Consider the following 14,590-nt stretch of genomic DNA (forward strand, 5'->3'; position numbering starts at 1 on the left):
AATAACTGTTTTTGAGGTCCACTATGATATGTATGGTACATCAGATCCATCCATCATGTGTCCTTCGGTGCTCTCTTATGGCAGGAAAAAAAAAGGGAAAGAAGTAAAGAAAAGAGAAACATTAGGTTAGCCACATGATAGGGAGCAATTAAAACATGACACCCACTACTAAAACCTTCCACATCTTGTGGACCCACTGTAATGGGTGGAAGACATCCAATCTATATATTAAGGTGCATCCGTTGATGCTCCCTTAGGGCCCTACAAAAATCAAGCCCTTGTACAATTTGAAAATTTTGGGGGTGAATATTTTGAGGGAATTCACCACTCCAAGCTTTGTACAATGTGAACCACCACTTTCTGCATGGTAAAAGCTCAAAGTTAGCCAAATGAATAAAATTATGTACACCTGTAAACAGTATTACGACTTAAAAAGCCAAACATGACAAAATGTAACAGATCATAGGTGTTAGTATTTACAGACATCCAAACACCTTTACAAGGAAAGTTGCCACAGACAACCTAAATTTTGACCCATCATACCCACCCTTGGAAATGATATATGGTATAGCTTACGCGATTACCCATGAATGATGGAACGATCATCACTGGATCATGACAAGACGGTCATAAGAAGGTGGCCCACACGTTCTAACAAGTTACGGGTCCCATTAGACAAAAGCAAACCTGAAAGGTGAAACAACTTCTTTGCTAGGGAAAGTTGCTACATATAATCTCACCTTCTGAGCCAAAGCCTTCACTATCAGCAAGCAACCAATCATTTCAAAGAAAAGAAACTGTAGGTAACCAAATCCCCTGCATGGCATGGACCACCCTTACCAACATTCAATCTCCCACATTAAAATACACAGTATAAGATTCATCTCTCAAGCTCAGCAATGGCATCAGCAAGAAATTCCGTGTTGCTCCCTTCGTCACGAAACTGAGAGGATGGTATCTGCTCATCCCGTTGCTCAATGTAAAGCTCGCAGCCCGACGGAATTCCAAGTCCGAATACTCCTCCCCAGGCCAGCAACTCAGCTGTACACTCCCTCCACCACACACAAAGCACCCACGTTGGGTTTCTGATTCCAAAGAAATCGTGTTTGCCTTCCTATCCAATCCGGCAACCACCCGGAATACAGGCAACACTTCACCACTGCCGGAGTCTGACCCGCTTCCGGAGGGAGTAACAGCAAGGCTGTTATTTGGACCATTTGGCGCCACCACCATTCCTGGAAGGTCAAACGGTTCTAGCATGACAGATTTTCCAATGACACCCGTGCCTGACAAGAACTGGGAGGTGCTCGGGTCTTTAGAGATGAGCCTGAAGGTGGCGTGGATGGCAGCATCTGTGCCGGATTCAGGCAGTTTCTCCATTGTAATGGAAGACATCAAATTGGTGAAGACTAGAGTCGTGTTGCCAGATTCTTGAGTGAGAGAAATCAGCTGAGAACTGTGACAGGCTGGGACAGCCGTGATCCAGTCTGAGAGAGATCTACCTGTCCCTTGTTTTATGTCCCAGTCGCCATTACTTAGACCAGCAAGAAGGTACGGACCAAAAAGAATTGCCTGAATAGAAGCATACTCCAGTCGGTCATCTGTGGATTTGAATGAGATTGTTAGGTTCTTCTTATAATGAGAGGTATCTAATTTATTATTATTATTATTGGAACTAACTCAGGCTCCGTTTGGTAGATGCCTAAAATTTAGTTGATCTCATTTTAGTTAACAGAAATTATGTATTACAGATCTTGATTTCTAATACATAATGAGTTCATGCTAACAGTAATTATGCAGTACGGATCAAGATCTCTAATATATTATTTACTGTTAACTAGAATGAGATGAACTCATTTTTAGGCATCTACCAAAGAAGGCCTTGATCTGTATAAGACGTGAAGTGAACAAGGATGTGCATTTTTCTACCTATTTCAAGAGTAAAAACAACTTTTCCAAAACTAGTCCCATGGATTCCATTCTAGAGGTCTTGGTTGATATGGCAAGCGAAAATTCAAATAAAGCACTCACAAAAGTCAGCTTGTACTTCGTGAGTGTGAGTGAGAATTTGACTACATTGTTTAGATAATAAATGCATTTTGAAATCCTTTGTTTCCTTTGATATCCAAACATGATAAAACATCCCATCATAAGAAGATCATCCGTTTTCTATTCTTTTCTTTAGCCATCATCCAACAGGCCCCCACAAAAAAAATGCCATGACTATCCAAGAGAGTTGGATCCTGAATCCAACTCTCTCCATGCATGAAAACACAGCAAATGTGCAAGATCTGGGCCATTCAATAGGTGGGACCAACCATGTATGTGCCATGGCCTTAAAATCAGGCCGGTTGGTCACTGATGGGCTCTATGTGAATGAAACCAGTGGACGGCTATGAAAAACTGGCCAACCCTCTGCATTTGATGTGCATGTGTGGCCCACTTAATGAACCGACCAGGCTGATTTACAGGCCACGACATATAAATGGTGAGAGTCTACCTGATGGATGGCCTCAGTCTTGCACTTATGTGGAGCATTCACCCGTATCTGTAGAGTAGGGCTGTCAATGGGCTGGGCCTGGGCCAATATAAGTAAGATTTTGAATAGGACCGCTTGGAATAGTTCAAAATCTAGGCCATAGCCAACCCAAACCCCGATCCATTGACAGCCCTAGCCAAGGTTTAAAGTATCATCTGAAACCAGAATGTATCGCCCGATATGTACAAGTACTTTCCATGAGAGATATGGCTGTATCAGCCCATATTGGTCTGAAACAATCCAATATAAGGCGATACGGGCCATATCGGTTGTCAAGGATATGATACCAGATACATCAATTTTAAACCTTGGCTCTAGCAGAGAGTAAGATTTGAGATCCAACTCTCTCGAATGGGCGTATAAGGCCTCTTCTATAAATGTCCATGACAGAAGATACGGTGCGGATATTTGCATCCAAAATTTGGAGAAATCCAAGTCACCTATGTCATGTTGAAGCTTCTAAAGTAAACTGAATTACTTCGACCAAATCACAGTCTATTGACACGCATTTTAAAATTGATTATCAAGAGACTTTTGCAAAATAACCTTTTATGGCTTCAGTCCTAAGAGCTATCGGCAACTGAAGGCTCACTCTGTCACTCCGATCCCACTTCTTCGTGATTGAAAAGAAATTACCTGCTTGTAGAAACAACAGATCATCAGAGAACTTACGAGATTTGCTACATGCCAACAGTTATCATTCCCAACTTTACCCATATTCCATCCACCCTTTCACGTACCCATCTCGGATACTCCACTTTTATGAAGGCTTTGGGTATCAAAGGAGGTGAACAGTCATTTCATTTAGATGATGATATGTGTATGATAGGACTGATCACCTATAACCAGTTTGAAGAAAGCTACGATTCAAAGAAGAAAACTAGATGCAGATGACAAAATCAATGTCCCAGATCTGCAGCAGGAAAATTTACTCTGTACACAAGTAACATCCACACCCAGGAAAACATGCACACAATGGGGAAAAAATCTCCCTTAAAATCTCTACCGAAATGAGCCCTCCCACACATTTTTTTGGAAAAAAACAAAAGATCTGGCAGCTTAAGGAAAAACAAAAACAAAAAACATATCTGCAGCTTAGTTTTTAGTCAAGAGTTAATCAATAGTCCCCATATGTAAGTGGTGTACAAAAGTTTCCTTTACAATTCAAACTATTTCCTAATTAATCGTAAATCTGGACTTACCCAAAACAGATCAAAGACAACTAAGAGGGCTGATAGCTCTAAAAATAAGAAACAAACACAGAAAGGACTCTTGAATCTGCTAAATGTCCAAACTAGTTTTTGCGTATGCTGTATATAGCTGTGCATGCAGCCATATGGTTGTGTTAGAGCTGTACACAGTACACACCAACCATGGGTGAATCTTAGGCAATTTTCCACCATGCACCACACAGGCTGGATGTCTGCATGCAAGTTTAATTCTGACATGCATGACCACAGGTGAAAAGATGGGACCCACTTTGTATCACATCACACATGGTGGCTAGTTTTGACTGCATCACAGTTGCATGTGAGCATCACATGCAACCTCGCTCAGATATCAACATGGCACATGAGTAGGGTATAGGAACTGTGGATAAGGTGGACCCCAAGAGAATCACATAGTAAAAAATCAGACCAGTCCGCTCATTATATGGTAAACATCTGTACACCAAGTCAAACGATCGGTTTTTAAACCATGCATTGTTTTCGTGCAATGCAGAAACCTAATGAGTGGCCAAAAAAAAAAAACCGAAAACAAATACTCGTAAGTTCACCTGGAAATGGTAGAGTCATGCTTTTGTCATTTAGTGTGGCTTTTGCACCATTCGAATACGTCCAGGAAGGTATCCGTATGTATAAGGTTGATAGTTGACTCACACCCTGAGTTACAAGAAAAATGATTTGTCAAATGCCATATCATAATGCAAAAAAGACACTAAAGGCACTGGTAATGAATGTAAAGGAATGACTTCCTCGGAAGCTCTTCACAAAATGAAACTTGTTATGAAATAGTACCTCCTCTACAGAAAATGAAAATGACACTCGAAGATTAGGATCTGACGAAGTGACAGGCTTCACTTTCTGATTTAGGGTAATCCGCCCATACTTCCAATTAACTGAGCTTGAGACAAACTGGATGATGTAAAGACCTGGAATATCACCCCGCTCCTCAAAGTATATAGAATCACCTAGCTTTGAAAATGATTCGATTCCTAAAACAACGAAAGATTGTGAATTTTGGGTTTTCAGATAATGCCTTGAAATAACATAAAAGTAGCAGCCAAAGTCTATGCAACCAGCATATGAAGATTAAGGTATGGAAACAACACTCCTAATGGAGAATGTTCAAGAAAATGAAATCTAGTGTTATAGCAAAGAAGAAGAATTGAACTCCAATGAAAGAGATGATGTTCATGTAACCATATCATAGAACGGTCCTCCCAATAATTGCTAATGATCAACAAAATCCTTACTTGCAGCAGAGAAATAAACAGAATAGTGACAAACAGCCTAGTTCTCGGACTTGGGTCAGGCCTTGATGGATATTTTGCAAAACCTAGGCTACTTCCTGACCCGTTTATTAATTGCGCTTCAAAAATCCAGGCCCATACCCAACCCACGGGCTTTTATTACAGCCCTGACTCAACCCAATATCAGGCCAGGACCAAAAAACTGATGGACCAGCCCAGCCTGTTGCCACCCCTGCTGTTATGCTTAGTTCACAATCAACGATCAACCAATTCCATAGTTCCATGAATGACTGAAGTGCTAGGCACACCCATGCCAGATGATAGTAACAAGAAAAGCAGAATAAAATTTTCAAACCAAAACCAGTATGATGTTGATTAATATCTAATTTCGGCTATGGCATGGTAGCACCACTGATTCTGTAGCATATCAAGCTTCTAGCATGAGCATACCTTATGGAAACGCTCACAAATATGAAGAACATATTCCATATGGTGTGATAAAAAAGTATGGGTTACAAACATAGAAGACTTAAGTGTAAAAGAAAAGGAAATAAAAAACCAAATACAGAAGTTCAAGAAGAAGGGTTAGAAGCACAACCTGTCCCATAACAACACCAAAATGAATTGAACTTTGTCCCCCAACCATGATAGCTATGTGCCTTAGATTTTCCACGTCCCTGAGGAAGCATATAAATCATTACTCCAGGCTCTGTTCCTCTTTGGATTCCTAAGACACCATTTGTCAGGGCTCGCTCATAATAATCTGCATATGCAATGTCCTTTGTCCATCTGAATAAATGTCGTGCAACCTACATAAATAGAGTTTATGTACTTATATGAAAAAGGAAGATTTCTTTTTTCCTTTGTCAGCAAGAAAGGAAGAATTAGAGTGGTATGACTTGGAAAAAATCACAGTACAAATCTCAGGAATAGAAGGAAGAAGAAAACGAATGCAGTTGAAAAATAAATATCAATCTTTCTTTGTCAATAAAGAATATAAATCCATTATTGATGAGACAAACAATCAAATTGTATCATTACGAAAGCAAGGATGTCGCACTTTGAGCATGTTGTAAGTAGTGCAGGATTCTTGATTCTCCGTCCGCAGAGTGTCTGCTAAGCGTTTTGGATCAGACCTGCAAGTAGATCATTGTAAAAGAGCTCCCCAAAGCATTTTAAAACATAATTGAGAATTCCATTGAAAGATAGAAAACAGAAGACTTTCTATTGCTGTTACCAGAATTCACTGACAGATGTTCCACCCGTTGCATAGCTGTGAGAAGAATTGACAATATCCATAAAGAATGTTCCTATCGCCTGCCACACAGAAGGAATTCACCTTTCAATCGTCTAGATGAATGTTCCTATGTAATGCCACTTTCAGAAAATATGCTTTCTATGGGTAAATACTCTCTAGGATATAATAAATAGCCTAGGTAAGTTATTCCTTTACAAACTAGTCCTATAACTAAAATAAAATCCTTCCTTAAAAATTGAAGTTTTGAGTAAATTGATTCTGTTAGGAAACTTTGAGAAATTCCTATGAGGGAGAACTGTGAAATCTATTGTTTCAAAGCACAAAATCCAACAGTGAATTTGTTTGCCGCATCTTGATCTAGCAGGAATTAATGGAAAAAAGGGGGAGAACTTTGTCTAGCAACAAATAAAATAGTTTAAAAAGTTTTCATGCAACCATCACCATTCCAAATGAATCTAGAAACATCATAAAAGATGTAGCTCAATGGAAAAAAAAAATGCATTCCAAGGAAATATAAGGACTAAAAAGAGGATAAAAACAACTGTAGACACAAGCAGACTCACTCAAGAGAGATCAGTGTTACTTAACATCATTATAAATCAATGAGAAAACAGATAAATAAAAAAAAAGATAATATCAGAAACCTGACCTATTTCTTCTTTGCACATGCAAGTATAGGTTACCAGTTTATTCATATAACTTAGGTGCATTATGGTTTTTGGGTAGAAATCCAGCAAACATAAAGAGTGGCTTTCTAGTTCCAAACCAAGTACGATACCAACTATCTTTCAAAAAGGGGAAAAAATAGAAGCCTGGTATGTGCTAAAGTTCACCTTATAGAGTGGATCACCAGTAACCTCATATCTCATCTGTGCTCCAATAACAACAGGGATATGTGTATTCGCATGGAAACCAGAAAGGCTATCAGCCTGCAAACAATGGAAAGCAAGGAGTTTCATGATGATTGTAAAGATAATCTAAAGAAATATTTATGATATGTCATTCTTTCCACCGTAAGGAAAAAAGAAAAACCATTCACAACTCAAGATTCTTCCTACAGAGAATTAGAGATTATTATCTTCTGTATTCCCCAGTTGAGGATCATTCGGTATGCAGGATACCAGGCATGAGGCATGTAACACCATAAAATGTACACAGTACTGGAAATGTAACCCAGATCTATTGAACTAGCAAGGGGAAGCAAAAGTTCACAAGAGAATCATCTAGCTGCATCCTGGGCCTGCAACAATAGTTTTACGGCTTTGACCCTGCATAATCTAACTCTTGACTCGGTGCCTATTGTTTCTTCTTCTTCTTCTTTTTTATTCTTCTTTGGATCGATTGGTGTTGATAGTTGCAACAATTATTCTAAAATTCAATGGACTCTTACATATAGAATATATTACAACCTTGAGCAGAAAACACAATTGAATAAACAAACATGTTTTCTGATATTTGACCTAAGAACTGAGTTACTGAGCTCACTTTAAACCATATTTTAACAGGTATTTTATTTAAATAATTAAAAAAAAAAATCGGCTCAACTCTGCCTAGTCAGGCTATCTCAATCAGATATCACCAGGACTCGAGAAAAACTCAATTTTATCACAAGACTCTGGACATGGTGAAGACTGGAAAAGACTGGACTCAACTCGAGAAGACTTGGAAAAGAACTCGGAAAAACTTGATGAAACTTGACAAAATGACTCAGCTTTCCAGGACCACAATGCTTATATATCATTACGTTTTAAATATAAAATATTCTGAAAAACACTGAAAATACTCAGCCAGTTACTCAATTTGACTCAACAGATCTTTGAGTCGAGTTTCAAGCTTTTAAACTTTATTTTAAACCCAAAAGGGAAACCATATGAAAGCTATTAACCAAATTATGTTGTTTAATTTGTTGAAGAACATGCACGCACATGCGCATGCACGAAACACGCATGCATGCACACACACTAAAGCCAATTTCAAGATGCCCAAAAGCAACATGTGGTGAATGGAGAGAATGAATTATTTTCACCTGTACAGCAAGCAAACCTAGAAAGCATGGCTTGTCAAAAAGGTGGGCCAGAACCAAATGCTTCTGATCACCCTGCAAACAATTGCAAATCTAATTTAGAATCATAACTTGAACTCTCTGATGGCTTTTCAGAACCTCAAGTGATGGAAAAGAGACATATACACTGCAGTGTGGCATCGAGTTACGAGATATATGTTGCATGTGAAGGAAATAAAAAAAGGAACCAAAAGGTTTTTTTTTTAAGGATGTGTTGATACTAGAAAGGTCATGAATTCATAATCATAGCTCGCAACCAAACATCAAAACCCATGCTTGGCAAGAATCAGGGGATGCAACTTCACATTACTCAATAGGATTATTGGATTCATTCATTGAACTTTGACTTGCCTAAGTTTGTAACAGCTTTCTATGAAAACAAAAACACACAACCATCATATTCTTTATATAGGATATAATCATGTATATGATTTCCTGAAATTCAATAACATTTAGACATCATCATCGTCATCATCTAAGCCTTATCCCAATTAATTAGGGTCGGATACATGAATCCTATTATGCCATTTCACTCTATCAAGGGCCATACCTTCAGTTAGACCATAGGCCATAAAGTCTGTCAATTTGCTTAGACTCATGATGAAAATTATGGCATAAGCCAACTCCGCTGCCAACCTGATGCAATCCTCCTAATCTGGGCTGGGAAATGGCAATAAGAGAACAAAACTCCCACAGGTGCAATATAATAAACTATTACATAGGTTGATTACAATCAAGTGCTATCTAATAGCCTATCACATAGGTTTATTACAATCAACGAGTTCAATAAGCATTTAAACATGTTCTTGATAAATAGATCAACCAACAATATTTGTCAAATAACTAGATTAAGCTTCAGCATTTCAGATTTTGACCCATTAGATAGCCATTAAAATGCAAATGAAGGAGAAAGTAGAACCGGAACTGTTTTGTTGCCAATGCTTTGGAGTAAGTAATAAGGAAAAATTAAAATCCCAAATGGTTTGATATGTTTACCGTAATGCTATACAGCTTATAAAGAACATCATTCATGCCACCTGTCTCTTCATTAAGTGATAACCAGTGCCTTTCCAGACTATATTTTGATATGACATTTTGCACGCGGTTGCTGAAATAGTCAGCCATCCAGACCACCATTTCTAAAGCTTTATCGTTCCCAGCCAACAAATATTGTTCCAAAAGGCCTGCCATGATCTGTCAGACATAGCATCATCAATATCAAATATGATATGCAATAGTAAAGCGATGAATTTATATATGATTTGTCCAGCCTATGAAAACGAGTCCACCTAATGAGTTCACTGAAGGTCTACCTTGTGAATAGTGTAATACGGTGCCCAAACAGGTTCAATAGCTTCAAAACGATCAAATAGCTCAGAAGGGAAAGCTGAAAGATACCCAGTGCCCATCTTTTTCTGACAGGCATCAAGTGCAGAAACCAATGCAGACATTTTATCACAAAGAGTACCATTATGAGTACTGGCCCACATTTGAGCTGATGCACTCATGTAATGTCCTGCAGGAAGCCAACAGACAATGAAATCATCAAAGCTTTGAAAACTAGAAAGAAAAAAAAAGGCTGGATATTCAAAAATGTATGTGCAGAATCAAAACTAGAAATTCAATTCAGTTCATCAAAAACATACAACATGCTCCAATTTAAATTACAAAAAGATAACAAACTATGCTCTGAAATTCTTCGACTGTGAAAGACATTTGAGTAATCTAAATCCCACACAGATTTAGGGGTGGCAATAGGTCAGGTTGGCCAGCAGGTCAGCAGGCCAGCAGGCCTGACCTGCTTTTGATCAATACAAGGATTGTGCAATCACACATCTTCAAGGGAAGTCTTCAATTCCTATTTTTGAGTAGTAGGTGGACTGAACAATCCCTGAAGACCCCAAACAAGGGATTGGTAGCAAATGCTCGGATTGGCCAATCCAGAATTGACCAATGCAAGGATCCAAACTCGCCCTTATTGTCTATGGTAGATTAAAAGAACATACTCATAGCAATGTTACTTAATTTGATAAAATGGCTAAACTGGTTGGTTTCCATTGCCTTATCACAATCATGGTATGCAAACAAAATGAATTGTCTATAAAGCAAGATTGGGTTATGGATTTTTGCATAAAAGCACTCATCCAAACAGCCAGCAAATTAATACCTTACCTACATAAATACCGCCATCGCTCAAAAAGTGAGAGAATCAACTCAACAAGACCAGTTCCGCTAATGTGAATTTATGTTAAATTTTAGGCAAAAACTTTAATAGCAGCATGTGATGGTTCATAGACACAAACTCATAAAAAATGTGTATATGGCGTACATGTAACTCAATTAAACTGTCCAAGTTGCGGGGCTCACTTTAGATGAAATAATGGTTGCGCACATGTGTTTCCCATAGGTCCAGCTCCATAAGTCGTGGGGCCCACCCCTTGGTGGGATGAAAAGAAAGAAAAGGGATTTTTGCCCTAGGAGTCTTGCAAGAGATGTATTGAGAGAAAAAAGGGGGAAAAGGGAGAAAGAAGAAGAGAAGAAGATGATAAGGTTCCTTGGTGTGAAGATTAGTGCTCTAGACGAGATTCTTGAAGGTTTTTCTGGCTCTTTCCACGAATTTGATCCCATAGCAGCCTGGTGTCTCTTTAAGGTTGTTTTTCTTCATTTGGCAAGAGTTTCTTGTGACAATAAAGTTGGATTTCTTGAAGTATCAAATAGGTGATTTTTTTATTTTTTTTCTTGTAATCTCTCAATTGTACTCTCTTATTTCATAGTAGATTTCTCACGGATTTGACCCTTGGTTTTTCCCTTCACCTTGAAGGGTTTTTCCACAAAAATCTTGCATTGTGGTTTAATTGTGTTGTTTGGGCTTTTTCTATTTTGTGGATTTGTTTTGGATTTGTAATGCATATGTGTGGATTTCATATTTCCGTTTGATTCACACAGAGACAGAAAGTGTGTCAATTCCCTGCAATAATGTCGTAAATAGGTAAAATGGGCATCTACTGGACGATTGAAATGGAAAACAATCGATGATCCTAAATCAAGAAAAAAAAAATGTCCATAGATGTATCACTCATCAATCTGATGATGGTGTGACATATCCACGATGGGTTCACAATTTGGACAGATTGATTTTAGTTACATATATACGGTATGTAGAATTTCTAGATGCATATCCAAAGCATAAAACACTGCCAGAGTATTAAACAGCTCCCCTAAATCCACACACCCCACAAACAAATCAAGATCTGTGCAAATGTTATAAAACCAAACCAAACAGTGTAAACTGAGAAGAACACAATATTCACAAAAACAAACACGAGATTCCATATATAGAAACTGTAATTGTGTAACGAAGAACAATTAAAGAAAACGACTTACCTACAAAATGGCCCCTGAGCTCACCCGTGGGTTTCTCCCACCCTCCATACGGCGTCCCGATCGCCTGAAGGCCCGCGGTCTTTCTAAAGCTCCAAACCAGGCTATCCACATCCAACATAAGCAAGTACTCCAAATTCGTCTGCTGGGCCTGGCCATGCATTGAATCCGAATCCAACCGCACATCATGAAGCGAAACTCCCTTAAGGAAATTTTCCTTGCCTCGTCCTGTCACCAACCCGTCCGGATTCTCCGTGCTCCAATCAAGCATCTGCCTATCGAATTCATCCGCTTCCTCTCTCAAGACCTTCCGGGGAATCGAACGTGACAACGTGGAGAATTCATCGATCAAGATCGAACGGTCGTAAGAAATCAGCGTCCCGTCTTTCTGCAAACCATTCACGGACGACAAGAGCTCGTAGCGGAGAGTGTGAGAAGAACGCTCGGTCGGAGTGTTCGTGCACTCCTTTCCAAGAACACGGCCCGAAAACGCTGACACGAAGAGAAGAATGTCGAAGAATATCAAGAAATCCATTTCCCTGGAAACTGGAAATTGAAAAAAACCTAAATCCTACATGAATTGAAATTGGAATTCAGAAATAGAGAAATATTCCTTGAAATTCAAGCAGAGGAGAGAGGAGATGAAATCCCAGATTTCAAGCAGAAGAGGATTAGACACTAGTCCATACAATAGTAGAACAAAGAGATATTTGAGGGAGAGTGAGTCGGAGGTAAAAATCTTGCATTGCAAGGCTCTGTTGGAGCCACTTCTCTCCTCGTCTGTAAACGAATGGTGGCTGGGTTACTCCATTCGACTCATTAGGAAATCTCAGCCGTCCATCTCCAAAACCCAACTGATCCGATCTTCAAGTGAGCCACACTTAAGCCAAACTTGGGCCGTTGATAATTTTCTCATACATGCACACGTGTGGCTTTCATGATATACCGTCCTAATCATCGGGATATGGAATAAACACGGTGGGGGCCGGTGATGATCGGCTCAGATATTATACAAGTGTAATTCTATTTTTTCAAAGCTTGTAGTACAAGTGTAGTTCATTGCTACGTGTGAAACTAGCGAGCTCACAAGTTACGTTGCAAGGCAGCGAGCGGGGAGAGCATTTTGCTAATAGTTCACCACCATTTCAAAAGGAAAAGCGCTTGCGTGCCTGGCGGAGGTTCCTATCGGGGTTACTTTCTCGGGGCCAGCGAAGTGGGTGGGATCCCTGACCGTGGGGCCCACCGTGATGTACGTGACTTATATCCACGCCGTCCATCTGTTTTGAAACTACATTTTAAGATACGATCCGGAAAATGAAGTAGATCCAAATCTCAGGTGGACTATAATACAGGAAACAGTGGTAATCGACCGTTAAAAACTTTCTGTGGGTCAAAAAAGTTTCGGGTCCTGGATATTTGTGTAGTCTCTTCATCCAGGTCTTTGGGACCGTATCAACGGGTTGGATGGAAAATAAAAATTCCGGTGGCCTCCATGAAGTTTTCAATGATGAGGATCCAATCACTACTGTTTCCTGTGGTATGGCCCACCTAAGATTTGGATCTGCTTCATTTTAGGATCATGCCCTCAAATGAGCTTGCAAAATGGATGGACGGTGTGGATGTAAGGCACATAGATCACAGCAGGCCCCACAGTTAGGGATCCACCAACCTTGGTGGATGACAGGATCCACCCAAACCGCGCCCTACTTCTCTAACTTCGGGGAAAGGAATGCATGAAATCCACCCCGTCCATCAGGTGATGCACCCATTTTCTACCCTTGATATCAAATATCGGAAGCGATTGTCACCTCGGTGATGTGTTGACGTCACCATGTTCTGTCAGCTCCACCATGATGTATATGTTATATCCAAACCGTCCATTCATTGTACGAGATCATTTTATGGAATCAAACCAAAAATGAGGCAAATCCAAAGCTCAAATGGACCACACCTTATAATGCAGCGGTAACAAGCCACTGCTGAAACCTTCCTAGGCCCACCATGATGTTTATTTTCCATCCAAACTGTTCATAAGGTATCACAGACCTGGATAAAGAGAAAAAGCAAATATCAGGTTGATCCAAAACTTCCATGACTCTCGTGAAGCTTTCAATGGTTGACGTTAAATTCCCACTACTTTCTTTGGTGTGGTCTTCTTTAGCTTTGGATCTGTCTCATTCTCGGGATTAAGCCCTAAAACAATCTTAACAAATGGAAAGATGGTTTGGATATAATACATACATCATAGTGGGGCCCACATAACTTGGTGACGTCAACACACTACGAAGTCGGTAGTGCGGGGCACACGGCAGATTCACCACTCAGATGGGCCATCGTAATACAAATATTAAAAACCTTTTAATTAATTTATGTTATCGCAGGTTATGGCCTACCTGTTCTGGATGTCGGTGTATGTACGAGGTACCAGTGCACCGAGCTTCGGTGGATCCCTGACTGTGGGGCCTACCGGTTGGATATGTCTTATATCCACGCTGTCCATCCGTTTTTACATATCATTTTAGGGTAATAACCCAAAAATGAACCAGAGATGAATCTCAAGTTGACCACACCACAGGAAACAATGGAGATTGAACGACACCATTACAAAAATTTCGGGGACACCTGGTTGTTTATTTTCCATCCAACCTGTTGATAAGGTGAAAAGGGCCTGGATGAAATGACCACAGAAATATCAGCTTGATCTGAAACTTTTGTGGCCTACTAGAAGTTTTTAATGGTCAATCACCAATGTTTCCTGTGGTGTGGTCCACCTGAGATTTACATCGTTAGATATTTGTGATAATATTATAAAATGATCCAGATAATCATATGGACGGAGTGGATGTAAGATACATACATCAAAGTAGGCCTCACGTT

General features: G+C 39.6%; 1 protein-coding gene across 3 annotated transcripts; it reads right to left on the reverse strand.

Moving 5' to 3' along the window:
• Positions 1-390: 390 nt before the first annotated feature.
• On the reverse strand, positions 391-12,424 carry LOC131222487 (uncharacterized). Of its 3 annotated transcripts, none has more exons than XM_058217565.1 (12): positions 11,741-12,424; positions 9,646-9,848; positions 9,329-9,526; positions 8,297-8,368; positions 7,104-7,199; positions 6,250-6,329; positions 6,073-6,148; positions 5,611-5,821; positions 4,558-4,754; positions 4,317-4,422; positions 3,086-3,175; positions 391-1,601 (listed from the first exon to the last, which is right to left on the reverse strand). In XM_058217565.1, the coding sequence occupies exons 1-12, from the start codon at positions 12,246-12,248 to the stop codon at positions 847-849; spliced, it is 2,592 nt and encodes an 863-aa protein (XP_058073548.1). In that variant the 5' UTR covers positions 12,249-12,424; the 3' UTR covers positions 391-846. The 3 variants fall into 3 exon arrangements, with proteins under 3 accessions (XP_058073548.1, XP_058073547.1, XP_058073549.1); XM_058217564.1 differs by having other exon boundaries at positions 11,717-12,423; XM_058217566.1 differs by lacking the exons at positions 6,073-6,148; positions 6,250-6,329 and having other exon boundaries at positions 11,717-12,424.
• Between the last annotated feature and the right edge of the window lie 2,166 nt (positions 12,425-14,590).

This window comes from Magnolia sinica, chromosome 13, assembly GCF_029962835.1.
Source record: "Magnolia sinica isolate HGM2019 chromosome 13, MsV1, whole genome shotgun sequence".
Classification (NCBI taxonomy): Eukaryota; Viridiplantae; Streptophyta; class Magnoliopsida; order Magnoliales; family Magnoliaceae; genus Magnolia; species Magnolia sinica.

What these genes read in the sequence shown, in the direction of transcription:
- LOC131222487 (XM_058217564.1), bottom strand. Translation starts at nt 12,248, where the DNA reads ATGGATTTCTTGATATTCTTCGACATTCTTCTCTTCGTGTCAGCGTTT. An exon ending in TTTCATTTTCTGTAGAGGAG is followed by an intron (nt 4,423 to 4,557) that starts GTACTATTTCAT and finishes CTTGTAACTCAG; the next exon opens with GGTGTGAGTCAACTATCAAC. An exon ending in CATGACTCTACCATTTCCAG is followed by an intron (nt 3,176 to 4,316) that starts GTGAACTTACGA and finishes TTCTACAAGCAG; the next exon opens with GTAATTTCTTTTCAATCACG.